This window comes from Olea europaea, chromosome 12, assembly GCF_002742605.1.
Source record: "Olea europaea var. sylvestris chromosome 12, O_europaea_v1, whole genome shotgun sequence".
NCBI lineage: Eukaryota > Viridiplantae > Streptophyta > Magnoliopsida > Lamiales > Oleaceae > Olea > Olea europaea.
In genome coordinates, this window is record NC_036248.1 from 7542539 (window position 1) to 7566093 (window position 23555).

Here is a 23555-nt window from a genome sequence, read left to right on the forward strand (position 1 = left end):
TTTTTGTCCTGCTGCTGATATTGACCTTGTGGTCTGTTTTGATTCTGATTACTCCACGAGAAGTTTGGGTGTTTTCTCCAGCCTTGATTGAAGGTTTCCGAATGTGGGTTATTTTGTTGGCGTTGACCCCATTGCACAAAATCTGTTTGTTCAACTCCTTGCATTAAAATTGGACACTCTGATGTTTTATGCTTAGCTCCACATTCTTCACAGCTAATCTTCTTATTTTGTGTTGTTTGTGACATGCTTTCTACCTTGTGAAACAACGAGTCAATCTTCGCAGATATGGTTGAATATGCATCTACCTCATAGACACCCGAAGGCTTCTTCCGAATCACCCACTCAGAGGACCACATGGCTGAAGTGGTAGCCATTCTTTCAAACAATTCCAGTGCTCCATCGATTGTTCGTGTGGAAATTGAACCATCTGATGATGAGTCCACCATGCTTTTGAAGTGTGGGAGTAACCCTATATAGAAGAATCGGATTTGGGTCTTTTTGTCGAACCCACGTTGAGGGCACTTTCGGAGCATGTTTTTGAATCTATTCCAGGCTTCGTCAAATGATTCAGACTCCCCTTGACTGAATATCGATATCTCATGTCTTAGTTTCGCTATCGTGGCTGGTGAGAAGAACTTCGTGCAGAATTTATGAGCCAACTCGTTCCAAGTAGTGATGCTTGCAATAGGAAGTGAATCCAACCATTCAAGTGCCTTGTCCCGCAAGGTGTGTGGAAAAAGCCTTAGCCTAATAGCATCGTCCGAGATTCCTTGATATTTGAAATGTTGACACATATCTAAAAATCGAGATATGTCTCAACATGTGGATTCTCCTCGGCTTTGCCATAGAACTGATGTCCATTTTGAAATAGCTGTATCACATTTGTCTTCAACTGGAAATTTGGCTGCCCAAACGGTGGATACACAATGCTAGACTGGCTTTGAATCACTTGAGGAGTCAAGAAGTCGCCCAAAATCTCATTTCCTTCGTTCATTGTCTCTCCTTCATTGGCTGGGATAATAGGATTGTCCAGTTCATTAGCCATTTGCAACTGTGCTTCTCTAGTCTTTCTTTGCAGTCGATGAAAAGTACGCTCAATTTCAGGATCAGTTGAAAACAATTCTCCTTCAGTCGATCTTGGCATGCAACTCTGCGAGAAAACCAGTAGTAGCACTCAAAATCAAACAATTTGAAGAACTATAATATAAATAAAATAAAATAACCTAAACGAAAATAAATAAAAAAATAAAAATAAAAATTTAAAGTTCGAATTAGTGCCTAAAAAATGAAATTAAACTAAACTCAATCCCCGACAGCGGCGCCAAAAACTTGTTCGCGAAATATTTTCTTTCGATTTAAATTACCGCAAGTGTACGGTTCGTTAACAAGTAATAAAGTGGATTCAATGAGTCCGAGTATCGTCCCACAGAGATTGGTTAGTTCAATTTTACTTCTTCGACCTTAACCGAAACGAAATTACTCAAAATGAATGTGGACCTAATTAAAACTCTGAAATTGGAAAGAAAACCCCACTTATGCAACTTTTATGATTGTAATGAAATTAATAAGCAAAACAATAATTTAAAACTCTAAAATGAAATCAATTGTTGAGAACGCTCGTTTGTTGTAATCAATAGAAATTAAACACACTAAGATCACAATTTCCCATGCAATTATCACTTTAAACTCTAGTTTCACAACATGACAACATAATTTAATTGTTGACGAATCAATGTTCCTAAGTCTATCCGATACTCTCTCTCGAGATGTATCAAACCTATTTCTACATACCACCGGCCTATATTTCTATGACAAGTGCATATGTAAAAATGTATGTAGTTTTATGAACACTTAAAGATTCACGTAGGGCATAGCGATATATTTCTATCCCCTATCGGACCCTACGATGATTTATATTATGTCGAATCTATTCCAATTCTCTCGAATGCAAGAATAAATCACCCAAACTCACACAATTACGGGCCCTTAATTGCGGAAACAATAAATGCATATAAATCATTCAAAACAAAAGAAATATGTTTTAATGTCAAATTGCAAAACTAGAAATATAAAACTCAAATCACATGGTACATCGATCTCCTAGCACATGAAAATCTAGCCTAACATAATTGGAAATAAAGAAAAACAACAATTAAAACCAAGGAAGAACATCACCCAATTGATTCTTGAAGTGAAATCTTGAATCTTGAAGTGGATTGCCTTGTTTTTGCCTTGTTCTTCCTCTCCAAATCCTCCAAAATTGTGTTTTTGTGCCTCCAATTACGTTCTCCCCTTCTTCTGGACGTTCTTTCGTATTTAAATCGCGTGGAAATTAGGTTACCAAAGGAGTTTCAATCGTATAAGGAAACTGCAAAACGACCCCCAGATTATACCTATGCGAGTTAAAAAATTTGAGAAAAAGTTCTTGGGAGGCTTCTATGCGACCGCATAGAATTTGTACTATGCGACCGCATAGGCATACATTCTTTCCGCCGGACAGCTTTTAGTATTTTGGTCATAACTTTCTCGTCTGATCTCCAATTGAAGTAATTCAAAGTGAATTGAGAAGAAAACGCAAAGATATACATTTTTGATAGAAATAGACTTCCTCAAATTCTGATGTTTACTATGCGAAAAATAGATCTCAAGTAGATACTAAAAATCACAAGCATGACTTTTTCGCCTGAAAGTTGATACTTGATAATACTTCGACCCTATTTCACCTCGTGACTCCTTTCCTCATCCGATTGACTTCTAACACTCTTGAATCTTCATTCCATTTCCCGTCTCATCTATGAATTATTTGCAACTTGGTCCCCGAACTTTCAGTTTAATTCATTTTAGTCCCTTTGCAATTCCTTCTTCTTCCAATCATCTTGTATTGCTTTCGAGTTCATACTTAGCATATTTGCATTCCCAAGTTGTCTTTTAGTTCAACTTTCAAATATTTGCATCCTTAGTCCCTGAATTATCACTTTGCTCCATTTTAGTCCCTTTTCAGCTCTCTTCTCCTGAATTCCACTATTTCCATAGAAACACCTACATTGCATGAATTCAATGAGATTAAGTCACAATTCAATCATTTTGCTTGTATTTAAGTCATGTTTGTAATCTAAATAAGTGTGCAAAAACACACTTATCAGTCTACGTAGATGACATGTTGGTCAAAAGCCTCCAGGCAACCGAACACGTGAGTCACATTTACCAAACCTTCCAGATACTCAGAAAGTATAATATGAAATTGAATCCCCTCAAGTGCACTTTCGGAGTGGCATCAGGCCAGTTCTTTGGATATATTGTAAATCAGAGAGGAATTGAGGCAAATCCGGTAAAGGTAACGACCTTACTAGAAATGAGGTCATCTCTGAAATCGAAGGAGGTCCAAAGTCTCAATGGTCGGATAGCCGCACTCAGTCGCTTCATCTCCAGAGCCACTGATAAAAGCTTCCCTTTCTTCAATGTATTGAAGCAAGGAAAGAAATTCCAATGGACTTTGGAGTGCGAAGAAGCCTTCGAGTCTCTGAAGAAGCACCTCGGGAAAGCACCCCTCTTGTCGAAACCTCAACCGAATGAGTCTTTGTTACTGTATCTAGCAGTTTCGGACGTGGCAGTTAGCGCAGTCCTAATCAGGGAAGAAAATGAGCGTCAATTGCCAGTGTACTACATCAGCAAAGCACTTCTCCCAGCTGAAACACGCTATCCAGACATGAAAAATTGGCACTCGCACTTATCACAGCCTCAAGAAAGCTGAGGCCATATTTCCAAGCCCACTCAATACAAGTCCTCACCAATTTCCCTTTAAAGCAGGTAATGCAGAAAGCAGACGCGTCAGGACGCCTGCTGAAATGGGCCATCGAGCTCAGCGAGTTCGATCTCACGTTCCGACCTAGACACGCCATCAAGGGCCAGGCCCTTGCCGATTTTATGGTTGAGTTTACCAAAGCCCCAGAAATGGAGGCTATAATGGAACCAGCCGAGCCCCTCACATGGAAATTATTTGTAGATGGGTCCTCAGGAGAGGCTGGCACGGGGGCAGGGATCGTGTTGGAGAGTCCGGAAGGCCATATTCTAAATTGTGCGGTAAGATTCGACTTCAAAGCTTCGAACAACGCAGTCGAATACGAGGCCCTTCTGGCAGGTCTAAAGCTCGCTAAGGAAATGCGGGTCAGGAAGCTCCTAGCAAGCAGTGATTCTCAGCTCATAGTAAATCAGGTAAATGGAAATTTCGCAGCCAAAGATGGTAACATGCTTGCGTACTTGAAGTTGGTTCTGAACATAATTCCCCATTTTGAAAGGTTCAAATTGACTCAAGTCCCCCGTCTAGAAAATGCACATGCAGATGCCCTCTCAAAATTAGCCAGTAGCATGGACTCAGAGCTGCTAAACATTGTCCCCATTGAGCACTTATCAAAGTCTTCCACCTCCGAAGGCGAAGAGGTACTGTGGATAGAAGGCACCCCATTATAGATGCAGCCCATAATCGCGTACCTGAAGGAACAAACGCTGCCTGCTTCCAGAGGCAAAGCGAGAAAATTAAGGAGAAGGGCTGCACATTTTGTCCTGCGAGAAGACACCCTTTACAAAATAGGCTTCGCTTCGCCCCTTCTTCGATGTGTAGGCGACGAAGAGGCCACATACATACTCAGAGAAATACATGAAGGGATCTGTGGAAATCACTCCGGAGGAACGGCCCTGGCACACAAGGTTCTCCGTCAAGGCTACTTCTGGCCAACCCTGAAAAGGGATGCTTGCCAATTTGTCCAGAAATGTGACAAGTGCCAGCGCTTCTCGAACGTACAAAGATAGCCTGCTTAGAGCCTCTCTGTAGTAACCAGCCCTTGGCCATTCGCCAAGTGGGACATCGACTTCATTGGCCCACTCCCAAAAGGGAAAGGAAGCGCAACTTTCGCCATTGTCGCCATTGACTACTTCACTAAGTGGGTCGAGGCAGAACACCTTGCCCGAATTACCGAGGCTAATACTACTAAGTTCGTTTGGAAAAACATTATTTGTAGATTCGGCATCCCCCACTCCATAGTCTCTGATAACGGGCGGCAGTTCGACAATAGGAAGATGCGAGACTTATGCGACGAATTGGGCATAAAGAAGGACTTCTCGACACCTCATCACCCCCAGGTGAATGGGCAAGTTGAAGCAGTGAACAAGACTATCAAGCACACCCTGAAAAGGAAACTAGATGCCTCAAAAGGGGTCTGGGTTGACGAACTCCCCCACGTCCTCTGGGCAATCAGGACGACTTGCCGGACTGCAACCGATGAAACCCCATTTTCCATGACCTACGGAGCCGAGCCAATGAGTCCGGTCGAAATTGGAGTCCCATCACATCGACGGATACATTTCAATGAGATCAGCAATGACGAGGCCTGAATAAGCGAACTGCACCTCCTCGAGGAAAAGAGAGATACCTCCCAAATGACCCTGGTAAAATATCATCGAAAGATGACCCGCTTTTACAACTCCAAGGTCAGAAACAGAACTCTCCGCTTGGGCGACTTTGTCTTCAGAAGAGTTTTCCAATCTTCAAAACCAACCGGGTCAGGAGTTTTCGGCCCGAACTGGAAGGCCCTTACCGCATTCGAGGGGAATCCCGACCTGGTACCTTCGAAATCGAAGATATGTCAGGAAGGACGCTGCCTCATAAGTGGAACATCGAACACTTGAGGAAGTACTACCAGTGATAAGACTGTGTTCCGATCTGATCTTAATGTGTTATAGCGAATCGATTGTCCCGATCTGATCTCAGTTGTAAAGTTCCCTAAGTGATGAAATCGCCTTTGTAAAGGGTGGTGTAATTTATCTTAGTAATGAATTTTCAGTTCCAAGCCACATCAGTTAGTGAATAGTTTCCTCAGTGCTTCAGAAGGTTCATTTAAGCGATCCGATCGTCAATTATTAGCTGATTAACATCAAGCGGCTCTTCATGTTTCCCTAATTGGTCTGATCTCAGATTATTAATAAGTTGGCATTAAGAATCGCTTCATACTCCCTTAAGTGTTTAAACTTATGTTAACTTAAGCGGTCCGGTCCACAGTTATTAACTGGTCATTGTCGCGAGGCAATTAGTCTAATGTTTGTCGTTCATACAAGTATAAACAAAGAAAATATAAAGAAGCAGAAGCCCAAATACTTAACAAAAATTTCTCATTTCATTTCATAAATTGAAGTACATTGGGGGCCGAAGCCATTACAAGATAACCCTAGTCTGTTGGAGGAACTTCAGCACTGGCCGCCTCCTGGGCCTCCGGAGCCTCCTCGACAACCTTATCAGGCCGACCTCCAGTTGGCCCCCTAAACTCTGCCTTCAGTGGAGAGATGTCCAGAGTGGGATGCACCTCCTTCAGTCGACCCAGTAAGCTTTGGGCACTCCATGAGGCCCAGAAGTTGGCGAATTCATCATACAGGGGATGCTTTTCGAAGTGGTCAATAAAGTTCTGGACTGCCATCTCCTCCGCAGACTTCAATTCCTCCTTCAAAGAGGCAATCTCCTCTGATTGGGCCTCTGTCTGCTACCTCAGCTCTGCCTTTTCTCTGTTGGAGGCCTCCAGAGCATCGGTGACGAGCTTGTGGTGCTCATTGGCGTGATCAAGTCGTCGAGTAGCAGCAGCCACTTGGCATTCCACCTCATAGAGCTCTTTCTTCAGCCGCCCCACCTCTGCTTGCGCAACAGTAAGCTGGGCCTCAGCAGCTTTCTTCCCCTCTCTGCCTTTGTGGCTTTGGCTTGGGCCGCCCGAACAGCATCCCCATAATGCATCGCCTTCTCGAGGCGCTTGGCGAGGTCCTCCCTCTTAGAGTTCAGATCCTTCACCAAGCCCTCGAGCTGGATGCTTGTGCTTAGGGCCTGAGCCACACAAGCGCTGTTCGCCACCACCAGATCTTCAGCCGTGCAGGAGGTGGTGTGGTCCCTCCACTCTTCTGTCCAATATTTGTTGTGGACCACCGCCACCGCAGCTGTTTCGGGAGGAAGAGCCTCCAACACCTCCCTTACGGGCTCCTCAGGATTGGTGCCTAAGAAATCAACCTCCTTAGAGGGACGGGGACTTTTTCTCCTCTGCTGCCCCGGAGCTTGATCAATGGGCACTGCAGCAAGGGGTGCTGTGTCCGGGGCAGCGATAGGTTCAGTTGGAGCGGGGCTTCTCTCCGGGAGGGCCACCCCCGTGGGAATAGTTGTCTGCCTCAAAACTGGGGGTGGTCTCCCCATAGTTGGGCACCTGGGAGGGGCGGCACTCTTCTTGCCCTTCCTTCGGAGGTCAGCCTCTGGGTCCTCCTGAACTTCCTCCTCCGTCGGAGGCTGGAGCCTCTTACTGGCCTCCACCAACTCCTCCATTTGCTTTTTATACGAGGAGGAGGAGGCCTTCAGTGCCCGTGCCTCAGCCATCATTTTCTGGATGGTCTTGAAGTCGGGACGCACTGGTAGCTTTTTGTTAAAGTTATCTGCAAAGAAATAAATAAGGAATTAGTACAAGTCTAGGGAGTTCGGAATAAAAAGTAAGGACTTCGTCCTATTACCTTGAGACGCCATTAAATCATGAGTAATGAAATGGATGTTCTTCCGGATCAGCTTGTGGTAGGACCTCTTCTTCTGAGGCAGCTGATAAATGACACAGATAGTGTCGAAGTCCTCCGTTGATAGCTCATACCGAGGAAGAAAACCTACAAAAGAAACATAACTGTTAGACACAAGTCGAACCGAAGAGAAAATAAAAGAAGCAACTACTATACTCACTAAGTGTTGAAAACTTCGTTGGAACTGTAAGAGGCGCCAGGGGGTCCCCCTCCATTGTGTCCTATCACCCCGCTGCCCAGCACCATGAGCTCTTCCATTCTTTGATGGAGCTCGACAGATCGACCACGAATGGAGTATGGGAACCCCATGACGTAAGGTAGTACTAACCCCGGGTCTTATCCCCCCCGGCAGTAACCTTGGGAATATAGAGGGTCTGGAAAACGGAAAGGAGCATCTCCACCCCTAATGACGCCTCTTTCCACAACATCCAGGAGCCCACCATCTGGCTCCAGGAGTTCGGATTGAGCTGCGTTGGGGCTAGCCCATAGGACCTAAGCACCAACCTAAAGAATGGATGGATAGGCAGCCTAAGTCCGGCCCTAAGGATCACCTCACTAATGGCCACACAGCCCGGCCTTGGGTAACATGCTCTCTCTTTCGGCTCGGGGAGGATTAAGTCTACGCTGTCAGGGATCCTATTCTCTGTCCTAAGTCTACCCAGGTCAGCCTCCCTTAATTTTGATGGGTAGTCCGACGCCTCCCAATGCACAGAGGTATCTGGTGGGTTATCTGGTCGTTTCCATATGTTCTCCCCCCCATTATTGCCCCAGCTATTTCTGAGGAGGTCGCCACAATGGGCTTGTCCACCCTCACTATTTCTAAGCCCCTTCTCAAACTAGAACTCTTATCCGAGGCCATTCTTTAAAAATTTAAAAGCCTAAATAGGTGCTGAAACTTATGGGTTTGGAGGTTTTTCTAGCCGGAAATGGTGTAAGGTCGCCGGAAGCCTAGTTTTTCTCGCCGGAAGTCTAGTTCTTTCTCGCAGAAATTGCTTGCAAAACGCCGAAAATCGCCAAAAATTTGAGAGCAAAGTATAATTTTAGTTTTGCAAAGGTAGAAAGTCTGAGAAAACCCCAGAGTCCTCCTTTTATAGAAAAAACAAGTCCGATCTCCACCGTTGAATTCAAATGCGATCAATCTAAGCCGTTCGTCGCATCCTCAATCTAGGCCATTGAAATGAAATGCCAGATTTGATCTACGCCCAAGATGTCGTTGTGACTTTCACGCTAACTTGAAACGCGTCACCTCGGTTACAACCAGCCGTCAATAATAATTAGTAGCCGCAGCAGCCTTTTAGGAGAATGGGCATGGCACCCAACTGTCACCTTGAAAACACGCAGCAGTTGTCAAATCATTTGACATTTGGGTCGCCTCGGATTGAGTTCCTTCTCCAACTTTACAAAGCTTGGACGCATCTGACGCGAAGGCCCTATTAGGTCATCGCCTCGGACGCTGCGTTCCCTCCCATGCTTTACAAAGTTTCAGGCATCTCCAAACGCGTCGACCTTTTGGGTCAGCGCATCGGTGGCAGATGAGCTCCTCCTCCAACTTTACAAAGCTTGGACGTACCTGACGCGAAGGCCCTATTGGGTCATCGCCTCGGACGCCACGTTCCCTCCCATGCTTTACAAAGTTTCAGCCATTCGTGAAGCTTCGGTGCACCTTACGCGACGTCCCATGCTGCTTGACCGCCTCGAACGTTACGCACAATAACGAAGCTTTGGCACATCTGCCTATTATCATAACCTCGATTGCTGCGACGGATTAACCCCCAAAACTCCCATGACTTGCGGTCCGGTCAGGAAAGCAAATCCACGCATGATATAAATATTCATCCCCGGACTTGGGGGACCACTGTTACGCCCCGATTATTTACGCCTCGATACCGAAGTGTCATCTCACCTCCGAGGCCGAGATCAAGTGGACCCTCTGTAGCACCATTTATTCCGACCTGAAAACGACCCTTCCGAAGCTTCTCTGAAGTGATATAGCGATTCCTACTACTGATCTGCCGAAACATCTCACCTCCGAGGTTGAGATCAAGTGGACCCCGATTAGAAGATCCGCCGCCAATTTGAGATTTGTCCTACACCTAAGGTTTAAATTGATTTGACGTCTCCATGAGGCTAGTTGATGTGATTTATCAACTTTATGTCAATTCAACTCAGAGGAAACAAACTGTCCGCCCACTCTACAAACGCGGCTGATTGGCGCCTATAAGCAGACGCTTCATACCGTCAGATGTATACACGCGTTCCACATCCAACGGTTCATACCACCTATAAATACCAAGGTTTGGCAAGAGGCAAAGGTAATGAAACTCTTAATACACAGCACTCCATAACAAATTTATATATTCTCCTCCCTCTTTATTGATTGATTTGGATAACCCTTGGGTACTGTTTGTTGGGAATCTACTTATACATGCACAGCGGAAAATTAATAATTTTCGATTCCCATCCAATAGATCTCATTGTGTTTGGTTAGGAATTGTGATAAGATTGTACCTTTTCCAGATCTGCAATCCTATTGCTTCTCTTTTCGTTCCACAACTTTGATTCGCCACCACAGCTGTCCAATTGTCCAGCCTCCAACGGTGATCCACACAGAGAATATGATTGCAGCCTCTAGGGTTTTCTCTTGTGCTAGCAAGAATAATGAAAACCTTAATGGACCTCAAACCCTAGTTATGTATTTATATAAACCCAAATAGGCTCGGCCCGGTCCGGCCCAATAATTAATTAATCCAATTAATTAAACCCGGTCCGTGAATTAATCCAATTAATTAATTCGAAAATATAAATAACAAATCCAATTAATTAATTTATCCAACGATTGTTAAATTAATCAATTGGCAATTTGCAATCTTCCAATTCTCTTTTGTGTGTGACCCATTAGGTTCCCGACCACGATGCCTGACGACGTGAAATATTATTTTGATCTAATCAAAATTGATAAATTAAAACACCCCTTTTAATTTATCGTCAATTCACATTCGCCGTCCCTGATTGACATCTAGCAATGTGTCAGGGCAATACATGTGACGGGAAATGTCACGTGGTATGACAAAACCAAATTCGTTCGTTTACCGTGAAACTATAATCCCTTCGTCAATATGATCCGATCAATTACGAGATATGGAATTGTGTCAATCTCGATCATCGATCATATCTTTCACTCCACTATTAAGTCAATATAAATCGAAAACTCCTTTTCGACTTATGAGTACACCTTGGCCAAGGATTTCATCATTGACCACCGACACTCAGATAGTTATCCATGTGGAATCTCTCGACGGGTCTCCAATGTTTTGTTCTATAACAAACATCCACGTGTTCATTTAAGTGTCACCACACTTTAACTTGTGAGATCAGCTACTTACTTCACAAGTAAGAAATGCCACACGTGATGGTCTATCCGTAATAACGATATCCGTATCTCGTTATTACTTACGACCACGGATGATTTAAGATTCAATCAGATGTAATTTGTATCTCACAATCACAACTCCTTGTGATTAATAAATTACAAATATTTGAATCTACGGACTCTATTATTTATTTAATTGTCTATTAATTAAATAATAGATCTGCCATTTAATTGCATTAATTATATATGAAAGTATTTATGTCCAAAATCGATTGGACCTAGGGCATAATACTTACACTGTTCCGACCACCCAAACCTGACTTGACCGTCGGAGTGTATACGGTCGCCACCACCCCCGTTGGTTCCAGCCGTGTGCGCCTGACTATTTGTTGATTGCGAGGGAGGAATACGTGGAGTAGCTTTCAGTTGGCCACGTGGAGGGACCAATTTTCGAGGTCAACATTGGCACTTAAGGAACAAGGAAACATGGTGCTCGATCAAAGCATACAAAGATAAACGCACATACGAAAGTAAAGTTGACAACTAAACACAATCTGGGAACTCAAGGAAGTGTATGAGCTGTAAAATGTACTTGTGTGGAAGAAAGGGAAAAAATAAACTAGCAAGATCAACTTGACAGGAATACAGAGAAATAAATAAATAAACAAAAGTTGATAAGGGATATATGGAAGTAATCACCCATAAAATGAGAACAAATGAAGTTATCAAAAAGATGCAAAGAAAACTAAACTTGTATATGTGCATGTTTACTTCAGGTAGACCAGACCCCAACCCTTGTCCTCCCAAGGGGAAAGAAGAAAGACAATGAAAAAGAAATTAGCATTGAAACTATTTTTCTCTGTGAAATTAATGAATATGTAAGATAATATTTCAAGAAGTAGATAATCAGAATGCATGATGTTGATGTGCAATAATAAAGAGTGAAAGAGAGAAATCAACACAAATATTTACATGGTTCGACGATACGCCTACATCCACGTGGAGCGAAATAGAGATAATTTTTATTCAATATGAATAATAGGATTATATCATTAGTATTTATATTATTCCCAGTCCAAGCCCATACAAGACTTTTAAGATCTGTGTAAGTAAATACCCCTATACCATACCGCGGAACAACACCCCAGCAGCCCCAACCCATTTAGCGTCCTTTACAAATAGACAGTGAATTAAAACCCTCAAGGCTGATGTCATCGCTCCACTCCATTTTGTTTGGGGAGCAGTGCTCTGCTCCCCTCACTTTACTTCGTCATCGGCCTATTTGATTCAGTAAACCTATGTTCCGCTCTATATGAGTCACATTTACAACACATGATTATTAAGGTTTTCCTTTTTACACAAACTATTGCTATATTCTCCTCTCGTCGTTTACCAATCTTATGTTTCCCAAGAAAAAGATTCTTAGTTCACAAACTTGGGTTTGTAATCTTAAATAAAATAGAAATCATATGGCATTGCCTGACGATCAAGTATGTGTGCGTGTTCACATTTGAAAATCCATATGTAAATTTTTAAATCCAATATACACATTTATTTTTGATATATATCTCTTCAAAATTTTGGGAATGACATAAGATTAGCCCAAACAGACCTACTGGTTTGTCAGCAAATTATTTGAAATTAAACCACATAAAATTTACATAAACATTTGCATTATAAGCGTGGAATTTGAAAAACCATGGACAGCCTAAAATAATTATCCATTATTCAGCATGCATATAAGATTGGCACCAGTAGCAGAAGACTGCACTTTTGGTGTCAGGAAATAAATCTAAATAAAGAAATGAAGCACAATACAAACAACTATAATATCTCATTCACAATAAAATAAGAAAAGAACAATTATTTGAATAATTAAATCTAAAACTAGATCCCATTCAACTAGCTGCAAAAAATGCTCACAACACGAGAAAGAATAGAATCATGCATCTCCTGATCCTTTGGTGGTGTTGATTGGACTGCCTCCCTATTCTTGGTTGGCCCAACTTAAGAAATATTGGGCCTGGCTGAATTGAATCTTTTTGTGGGAAATGAAAGACGTTGTTTTGTAAACGCGTTTTTTCTTTTTCAATCGCAAGATCTGTGGACCATACACCTGGCATCTTTGTGACCGTTGGATTGTTGATTTTTGGTGGATTGTTAAAAGGCATCGTGTCTCTTCATTTTCACTCTGATCTCTGAGTGAATGGTTCTAGAGTTTTCTTCGTCTTCTCTCTGAGGGTTTTCTGAACTTGTCATGTTCTTATAATTTCTGAAAGCAATCTCTAATCTGAGTGATGTTAGGGTTGTATATGATATATGATCTGTGAGATTGTAGAAACTGAGTGTTATGTTAAAGAGAGGCGATAGAAATCTGATATTGAAGAAACGACAGTTTCTTCATACATTCTTGTATCGATTCTTTGGGATTCTTAGTGGATTCGAGCTTAATCTACTTTTGTAGATGCTCAACGGGTGAGTAGGCCCTTGGCTGAACATCCGGGCCCTTAGGGGCGAAAAATACTCGTGTTCTTTACGATTCTGTAAATTTTTATGATTTTGCTGTAATCGTTTTTTAGAAAAGATTAATCCTGAGACCAACAAATGGTATCAGAGCAGTTTACGAAAGGTTAGGTTTGTCTTTTAAATTTTTTAAAAACCCTAGATCTTAGTTTTTTGGTTAAATTTTAAGTCGAGTACATTTTGTGAAAATCTTTTACAAGATCTGCCTTCGATTTAATTTTCTAATGGATATCTTCAACTGCGAACTTTGTGATATTTCTTTGTGATATTTTTCTGATGATTACTCTGTTTTCTTGTTGTTTCTGAGGCTTCTGAATTTTTTGAGTAATGTTCCAATAAAGATTCGTACTGAGTAACAGTGAGTCAACTCGACTCATTCCGATTCCTGCTGATTTCCTGTGACTCACTACTCAGTCACACTGAGTTGGTGTGACTCGTTGGCTTCTTGTGTGATAACTTGGTTTGTTCAACCGGTTCTGGTATTCTCTTAATTACCCCCTTCATTCTGTAATACTTTTTTAATCTTTTTGATCCTTTTAGTTTTTCAGTTAACTGTTGTTTAGATAATATACTATAAAAGGTTGGTCATTAAGGTAATTGATCTTCTGCTACCTTCCTTTGTCCAAGGTCTCCTGCGACCTGGGAATCTGAGGGGGTAGTGGGTTGAATAGGTCATCACTCCTTAGACCCCCTTTCGAGTATCTTTACATACTATTGTTGAAAAACTGCATATTCTTAATATAAGATTCCCATATTGAAATCTTTAGTGCTTATTTTCACTGTCTTTACACATAATATCCTGTGTGGTATATATATAAATATATATAAACTTGAATCCGTGGATTTTCTGTGATCATGACTACTGCACAAAAATTTGAAGTAGAAATTTGGAGAGGGATTGGAGATTTTAGTTTATGGCGCCAGAAAATAAGGGCTCTGTTATTACAACAGAGGTGTGCTGGGGACATTAATGGGGTATGGCCTACTGAGATGAGTGCCTATAGGAGACAGGAGTTAGATGAGATTACCTGGAGTTCAATTTTCTTACATCTGTCTGATGGGGTAATAAGAAAAGTTGGGGAAACAAATACTACTCAAGCCTTATGGACCAAACTTGAATCTCTCTACTTGACTAAATCTATGCCCAACAAATGTTATCTCCTTAGGCAATTCTATAACTTTAGATTTGATCCCTCCTTAAGCCTAGAAGATAATTTTGATAAATTCACTAGATTGATTCAAGAACTGACTGATTGTGAAGAGGAATTGTCTGAAGATCAACAAGTTGTTGCTCTATTAAATGCATTAGGTGATAAATACAGAGACCTGAGAAATGCTTTAGAGTATGGGAGAACTGATCTTACTGTTGATATTGTGATATCAGCTCTCAGAAATAAAGAACTTGAACTTAAAATAGAATCTAAAGATTTTAAGTTTGGGGAAGACTTGAATATAAGAGAGAAAGTAAATCAAAACAAAAAGAATAATCAATGTAACTTTAATTCACACAAGAAGGGAAAGCCTCAATTTCCTAAATTCAGAAATCAAAACAGAAATCAATCAAAACCTAAGTTCCCAGCCAGAAAATGTTATTACTGTGGTAAGGCAGGACATCTCATAAATGACTGTTTTAAGAAAATATCAGACATGAAAGGTAAACCAAATTTAGATGGGTCTACAGCTGTTGTCTGCAATACTGAACCTGATATACAGGGAGTTGTATTTGTTACAACAACCAAAAGAAACCAAAATGAATGGGTTCTTGACTCTGGGTGTTCTTTCCACATGTGTCCCATTAAAGAATGGTTCACTGATTATACTGACCTGAATAGTGGGGGTCAAGTTCAGATGGGAAATGATATGACCTGTCAAATAAGGGGTATTGGAAACCTTAAGTTGTTACTGGAGATCAACTATATTCTTGAATTGTATCAGATCAGATATGTACCTGATCTTCAAAGAAACTTGATTTCTTTGGGGCAATTGGATGATGAATATGAAATTAGGATTCATAAAGGACAAACTGTAATTAGCCTTAACTGCATAGAAATAATCTCTTCTCTTAAATCAAATGGAATCTTTACATTGCAAGTTAAACCATTAGTTGGAAATAGTTCTGCAATTGTAAAATCACATGACAATAAGACCCTGATTTGGCACAGGAGACTTGGCCATATAAGTGAAAAGGGATTAACAATTTTAAACAAATTAAAATGTTTTGGAAAGGATAGTATTGAAAAACTAGAATTTTGTGAAGACCGTGTTATTGGAAAACAAAATAAACTGCCTTTTAAAATCGGAATTCACAAATCAAATTCTATACTAGAGTATTTACATGCTGGCCTATGGGGTCCAGCATCTGTAAACACTTTAAGTGGATTTAGATTTTATTTACTAATTGTAGATGATTTTTCAAGAAAAATTTGGACTTTTCTTTTAAAACATAAATCAGATACTTTCCAAAATTTTAAATAGTGGAAGCTGATGATTGAAAATCAAACAAACAAAAGGGTATAAGCACTTAAAACAGATAATGGTCTTGAATTTTGTAATTTTGAATTTGATCTTCTTTGCAAAGAATCTGAAATTTTGAGGCACAGAACAGTAACACACACTCCTCAGCAAAATGGTATTGCTGAAAGGATTAATAGAACCTTATTGGAAAAGGTTAGGTGTATGTTGCTTAGTTCTGGTCTTCCAAAGATCTTTTGGGGAGAGGCCTTAAAAACTGCCACTTATCTGATAAATAGAATACCTTCAAGTGCTATTGATTTTCAAATCCCTGAACACTTATGGTCTGGAAATTCTCCTGATTACCTGAAATTAAGGGTCTTTGGCTGTGCTGCTTACTCTCATCAAAATGTAGGCAAACTAGAACCTAGATCTCAAAAATGTATTTTTCTAGGTTATGGGGAAGAAACAAAGGGTTATTGATTATGGGAGAGAGAAAAAGGTGGATTCAGGGTCATTATCAGTAGAAATGTGATTTTTGATGAAAGCAAGTTCCCTTGTAAGATTCTCCCAACACGAAATACAGATATGACCCTTCCTGTTAAAGAAACTGTCCTGGATGGTCCAAAAGGTAACTCTAATGAACCGCATAATTCGATTGAGGTGGAGCCTATTCAATCTAAAATAGATCAACCTCAAGATGAGTCTGATGCTGAAAATCAATCTCAGAATACTGCCCTTGAAAATTATCAGTTGACTAGAGACAGAACTAGAAGAAATAGGTTCCCTTCTACAAGAATTAATACAGATGAATTTGTAACATTCTACACTGAACTCGATTATGTTAATTCTGAACCAACAACCTTTGAAGAAGCTAAAAATTGTAAGGAATCCAAACTCTGGCTGAAAGCCATGCAAGAGGAAATGGACTCTTTAACTAAAAATAATACATGGATTCTTGTCAATAGACCCAAAAATCAGAAGGTTGTTGATTGCAAATGGGTTTATAAAATTAAAGAAGGCGAACCTAATCTTGGGGGCATTAGATATAAAGCCAGACCTGTGGCAAAAGGCTTTACACAAAGAGAGGGTATTGACTATAATGAAATTTTTGCACCTATTGCTAAATACACCTCTATCAGAATCTTACTTGCCTTAACAGCCCACTTCAACTGGGAGTTAGACCAGCTCGATGTTAAGACAGCTTTCCTAAATGGTGACCTTGAAGAAACAATTTATATGAACCAACCAAAGGGTTTTGAACTAAAGACAAAATCTGAACAGGTTTGTTTATTAAAGAAATCTCTATATGGTTTGAAACAGGCACCAAGACAGTGGTATAAGAAATTTTACTCTTATGTTCAAAATTTGGGATTTCTTAAGAGTAATTTTGACTCCTGTTTCTTCTTCAAAGGTTCAGGTGGACCTGATTCTCTCTATCTATTATTATATGTTGATGATATGCTTATTGCCTGCCATGATAAATCTGAAATTATTTCTGTTAAAGAAAAACTTAAATCTGAATTTGAAATGAAAGATTTAGGACAAGCAAAGAGAATTTTAGGTATGGAAATAAATAGGGATAGAAAGAATTGTGTTCTGTATGTAAATCAAAATACTTATGTGAATAAGATACTTGAGACGTTTGCTATGACTGAGTGTAAGCCTGTATCTTTACCCATTGCAAACACTTCAAACTTTCTAGTGAACAGTCACCTAAAACTGATGAAGAATATGACAGAATGAGTAAGATACCCTATGCAAATGTTGTTGGCTCTATTATGTACCTTATGATATGTACAAGACCTGACCTAGCCCATGGTATAAGCATACTAAGTAGATTTATGGCAAATCCAGGTGAAACACATTGGTTAGCAATCAAAGGAATGTTAAGATATCTAAAGGGCTCAATTGAACTAGGATTAAAATTCCAAAGATGTAATGAAGGCATTATCCTGAAAGGATATACGGATTCTGATTTTGCGGGAGATTTAGATAAAAGAAGATCAACCTCCTCCTATGTGTTTACTCTTTGTGATGGTTGTGTTAGTTGGAAGTCCCAACTACAAAAACTTGTAGCTTTATCTTCCACTGAAGCTGAATATATTGCAGTATGTGATGCCGTTAAAGAAGGTCTGTGGTTAAGGGGGCTATTAAATGAAATTGGTTTCATGAATGAAACAGTTAGAATCTGTACTGATAACCAGAGTGCAATTCATTTGAGTAAAAATCCTGTATATCATGATAGGACTAAGCATGTTGATATTAAATTTCATTTTGTTAGAAATATGGTCGAAAAGGGATTAATTAACTTGGTTAAAATCCCAACTGAATTTAATCCTTCTGATATTGGTACTAAGGTTTTACCTCTAAACAAGTTCAGAAATTGTCTGAAAATTCTGAACATACTTTGAAGGTAATGAATTCAATTTGATATTTGAATTTTATTGGTTATTTTTGAAAAAAAAATCAACTGACTGCTTTTCGTTTTCTTTTTTACAAGTTTTATAGAGCAAATGAAACAAAATTAGTCTAAGTTTGAATCCACAAAGGAATACCAAGAATAAATCAGAAAGGTGGAGATTGTTGATTGGGCTGCCTCCCTATTCTTGGTTGGCCCAACTTAAGAAATATTGGGCCTGGCCGGCTTGAATCTTTTTTGTGGGAAATGAAAGGCGTTGTTTTGTAAACGCGTTTTTTCTTTTTCAATCGCAAGATCTGTGGACCATACACCTGGCATCTTTGTGACTATTGGATTGTTGATTTTTGGTGGATTGTTAAAAGGCATCGTGCCTCTTCATTTTCACTCTAATCTCTGAGTGAATGGTTTTAGGGTTTTCTTCGTCTTCTCTCTGAGGGTTTTCTGAACTTGTCATGTTCTTATAATTTTTGAAAGCAATATCTAATCTGAGTGATGTTAGGGTTGTATGTGATATATGATCTGTGAGATTGTAGAAACTGAGTGTTATGTTAAAGAGAGGCGATAGAAATCTGATATTGAAGAAACGACAGTTTCTTCATACATTCTTGTATCGATTCTTTGTGATTCTTAGTGGATTCGAGCCTAATCTATTTTTGTAGATGCTCAACGGGTGAGTAGGCCTTTGGCTGAACATCCGGGCCCTTAGGGGCGAAAAATACTTGTGTTCTTTACGATTCTGTAAATTTTTATGATTTTGCTGTAACCGTTTTTTAGAAAAGATTAATCCTGAGACCAACAGGTGGCTATACAAATTTTTTACAGACTAGAAGACCTAGGAAAACTAGATATAACTCGAGGAGAGACCAGATTCTATGTAAACTCAAACTCCCACGACCCAGATTTAAGAACAAAAGGAATATTAGTTTGATTCGGAGTGGCATCTATAGTACTATGTTTATATATATAGTAAAGGCCATTGTAAAACTGGATTAAAGACCAAAATTGTTACCTTCAATATCTTCCCAATTGATGCATCCAAGAAGTCAGGCAAGGATAACAGCCGTAATGTGTGACCCTGTAGAACCACTTGTCAAGGCCAAGGAACTTTCTTCAATGAAATAAAATACAAAAGAATTATTGTTTTCCTCACCGTGGGGGCAGTGTCAAACACTATTCGAGTAAACATATTGTATTCTTGTGAATCAAGGAATTTCATAACCTGTCAATGTTCTTAAATTCAGTAAAAAAGCATGCAGAACTAAATCTCTTGCCTTTTGCTCTAAACAGAATACATGCCTTCGAAATCGCAATAGCTTCATCTAAACCAGGCGGAGGTGAGTTCAACAACTCTCCCAGCTTTAGTTCCCCAAGCTAGCCCCCACAAATTCAAAAGATAACAGAACATTAGAGAAAGGCTTGTCAAGATAACTACCTCTTCATTAAGTACAAGCACTTTGGACTCCTGACATTACATTTGGTCATGGAGAAAGAAGGAAAGTGATAAGACAACTATAGTTAATGAGGATGAAATAAAATGCAGGAGTCAAATTCATTCAAGTGATGAATCAAACCACAGCAGTAAGAAGTACTTCATATATCATTGGATCAAATTGATATCTACAAGCATGTGCATGGAAGTAAAAGGTAAAACAAAGAGGCATAACACCTCAACTAAAAAACTGACCAGTGGAAGACATAAAACCTTAAAAATATTACAAGTTGGAAGACTCGGCAATACCAAGAAGAGTCAGCAAGGGAAAAGAGTTTTTCCCTTCCCTTCTATTCATACATGCATATGCACATGGGCATGCAGTTAATTTGAAGAAAGAATGTTTTTACTAAGATTTGAAATACTTCCTCTTCAACGAAAATCAACAAATGGAAGTTGAAAATAGCAATTCTTAAATGAGTTAGGTTTGTTTGCAAACATCCATACGACTCATTGGCTCGATTTCTGCTTTCTAATCATTAACTGCCAGATGTGTAAGACCAGGAATTTTCAAGTGGCAGATGACAGAAGACAGAAAACCTTCTGAGCACTACACTTTCAACCAGAGCACCAGATGCCAAAAAGTGTCTGCCCACTTATTCAGTTTTCTCCTAGTACCAAAGATCCAATCACCAAAAAAAAAAAAATCTAGGGAAAATGTATTCCAATTGCAATTCCAAAATCAGCTAAAGGCTGAAGAACCTATTGCTCAAGCTAACATTTGCAGAGATGTTTTGCCTCAGTAGCTGTATTGTGCCATTATCGAAGTTATTTTAGGTAAATCAATTACCCGAACAGGAAGATGTGAAGATCTTCATTGTCACATTAGCAGTAGATATTACATCTAGAATTCAAGGGGAAAAAAGTGACTACAGTCATTTTGTTTATAGCACAAAAGTTCTCTCCTCTTCTCTGATATGCATGCACAGGGCCTCCAAGTTCTATAATGTCAAGTCCATTCGCACTCGAGATCATCAATAGACAAATATAAACGTGTTTGCATAGGCTGAAAGAGGATAAATGCAGAAAAAAGAGGAACAACCTTGGTGAAGGACGAATTATCTAATCTTAATACAGTACTCTGAATTTCGATCTTAAATTAGAATTTTCTTCCTTTATGCATGACCAGCACTATTTGGAAATTTGATCTGCTTAAGATAGTTGAATTTAGCACTTTAATTTCTTCTAATTTGATCGAGAATAGAAATACTAAGCAACTCTGACCATGACAAGGTTTACCTGTTCTGTAAGAATCCCAAGACCCATGCCATCCATGAAGTCTTTGACTCCACTTCCCCCAGTGACACTTCGAAATTCTTCCCTTGCTTTTTCAGGGTTTATCTGTCACAGAAATATATTCAAAGTTGCTGCTTGAGACACAATAAAGGCTGTTTCTTTAGATCATCAAACAGTCACCATTTTGATAGTAAGTCTATTAGTCTATCACTAATAGAAACTAACATTCCTCTACACACCTCAAGGGCAAACAGAGGAGAATACGGTCCGTCAACTGGTACTAGCGTTCCGCCAGTTAAATCCTGCATGACAAGCATTAGAAGGAAGGCACATCATATAAATTCTGTGACAAAAATATTATTGTTCGAAAAATTGTGGAAAGTTGGAAGTAAAATAATCACAATTCACAACCTGGGCAAAAGAATCACTCAAAGAATGTGCAGGATCAGTTGAAACCACTAAAGTGGGATGACCGTTGTTTGCGAATTTTACAGCAAGGGATGCAGCACAACTCGTCTTTCCAACCCCTCCCTTTCCACCTAACATGTAATACTTGCGTTGAGTTCCCAAGACCATTTCCTCAAAGCCAGCAGAAGCTTCAGTTGGAGCAACAACAGATCTCACTGATAAAAAGAATAAACGATAAAGTTGCATTACCCCTTAGCTATTTATGAGAAAATCTTCTCACAGATCAACATTCATATTTCAGAACCACTGAGACTCACGAAGTGCACCGAACAAACACTCCACGGTTTGCTTTCTAATGCAAATAAAACTCAAGTGTTTCGTTGGGTTATAGTGAAGTTAGCACAGTTTTGACCTCTGAATTTTACCCTTAGTGACGGTATTATGTAGTAAAATTACAGGTATGCGCTCTAATTTGTATTTTTTATGGTAACATTTGGATCTATGCTACATGACCTAAATTATGCAAGAATGTTAACCAATCAACTTCAGTTAACATAGTGTTCTATGTCGGTTACATATGAACCATTTCAAGCCCAACACAGTAAGCAGTTGACTGAGAGCAATATGGTACAGTCCCACTAACCATTATTCTCTCATAATGAGTATTATTTACAGTGAATAACATCTAGCATGTTTCTCATCTTTTCATAACAAATTTACCTTCCCAGTAACATCAAGAAAATGAATTTGGAATCATTTTTTCGTTGTTGAAATATAAATATAAACAATGCACCCCCTCTCTTCAAATTTTCCGGGGTTAATTTTCTTCAAATAAAGTTTCCAGGGAAAAAGGAAGGCAAGAATATGCTGATACTAAAATTAAAGACTTCACCTTGAGAAAATGTTCTGGGCCATTTTCTGGCAATAGAAAGAGACAGAGGCCTGGAGCTGAAACTCGGTTTGAAATTCCAGAAAGGTGAAACATGAGATTTGAGTGAGTGAGAATAAAAACATTGATTACCCACAATTGCCATTGGTGAGAAACTGTGAGCACAAGTAGAAGTAGCAGGAGAACAAATAGCCACTGGGAAATTTGGAAAAGAAATGTATCAAACAAGAAACGTTGGTCAATGATTAATTGATTAATGTCTCCGTTGCTTACACGTATATATGTATGAAATCGATGCAGGCTTCTGGTTTCGTCTGGTTTCCACGTTGTCGTTCGTCTAAATTTAACAAAATAATTAGATCATTTTAGATCACTTACAATTACTTGTTACCAGATCGTGTTCAAAAAATCTGCCAACAAAAGAGACCTGAAAGTCCATCTTTACACTTCTTCTATCCTCAAAGTTCAATTCTTAACATCATTATCCTTAACTTTTTATGAATTAGTAGCTACTGTTTCAAATGACTGTTCCATCCAAATTTTCCATTAAGTTGTTGTAAAGACACAAATTTGCCCTTCCACTCAAATAAGCAATAAATAAATATATTCACAATGAATCACCTAATTGTATAATTATAAAAATAGTGAACTGTTTACATTAATTTTTCACTAATAGCTTATTAATCTCCATTTTTTTACACATCTTCATCGATTAGTCACAGGAAAGAATGCCATAATACAATAGATTCTGGTCATGGAAAAACTTGAAATTTACATATATAAATTATAAATAAATAAATCTCTATCGCTCCAATATTTTAATGATATATTCGGCTTGCTGAAATGAATAGCATTCCACAGAATTACAATATAAAATCATTACGTACTAGTGAATTGTCCAGAATTGTGTAGCAATTATAATAATTATGTTCTAACTCGATGGCCTTTAACAAACTTAAGTAGATGGCCGCCACGAATTTGTTTGCAGTATTTATCGCACGCACTTGTACAGGTAGAGACGATGGCGCCATCGACCTTCATGCATGTTGGCATGCACTCCTCGATGCATATATCTGGGTCTGCTCCGCCGATGCTCCCACATAAAATGATCGCCAATGTACATATGAAGATTGCAGTTTCTGCATTTTTCTTGGCAGCCATATTTTTCTATCTTTTCTTTTTA

The 23555-nt window shown here is 39.5% G+C and overlaps 1 protein-coding gene across 1 annotated transcript in view; it reads right to left on the reverse strand.

Moving 5' to 3' along the window:
* LOC111405439 (ATPase ASNA1 homolog 2-like) overlaps nt 1-22539 on the reverse strand; it is a 34528-nt gene extending 11989 nt beyond the window's left edge. The window contains exons 1-7 of the mRNA XM_023034325.1: nt 22376-22539; nt 21487-21698; nt 21315-21377; nt 21079-21180; nt 19647-19721; nt 19501-19569; nt 19360-19425 (exon numbers count right to left, since the gene is read on the reverse strand). Of these exons, the coding sequence (XP_022890093.1) occupies nt 19360-19425; nt 19501-19569; nt 19647-19721; nt 21079-21180; nt 21315-21377; nt 21487-21698; nt 22376-22517 (729 nt within the window). The 5' untranslated portion in view covers nt 22518-22539. The remainder of the gene's footprint in view (nt 1-19359; nt 19426-19500; nt 19570-19646; nt 19722-21078; nt 21181-21314; nt 21378-21486; nt 21699-22375) is intronic.
* Nucleotides 22540-23555: the final 1016 nt, after the last annotated feature.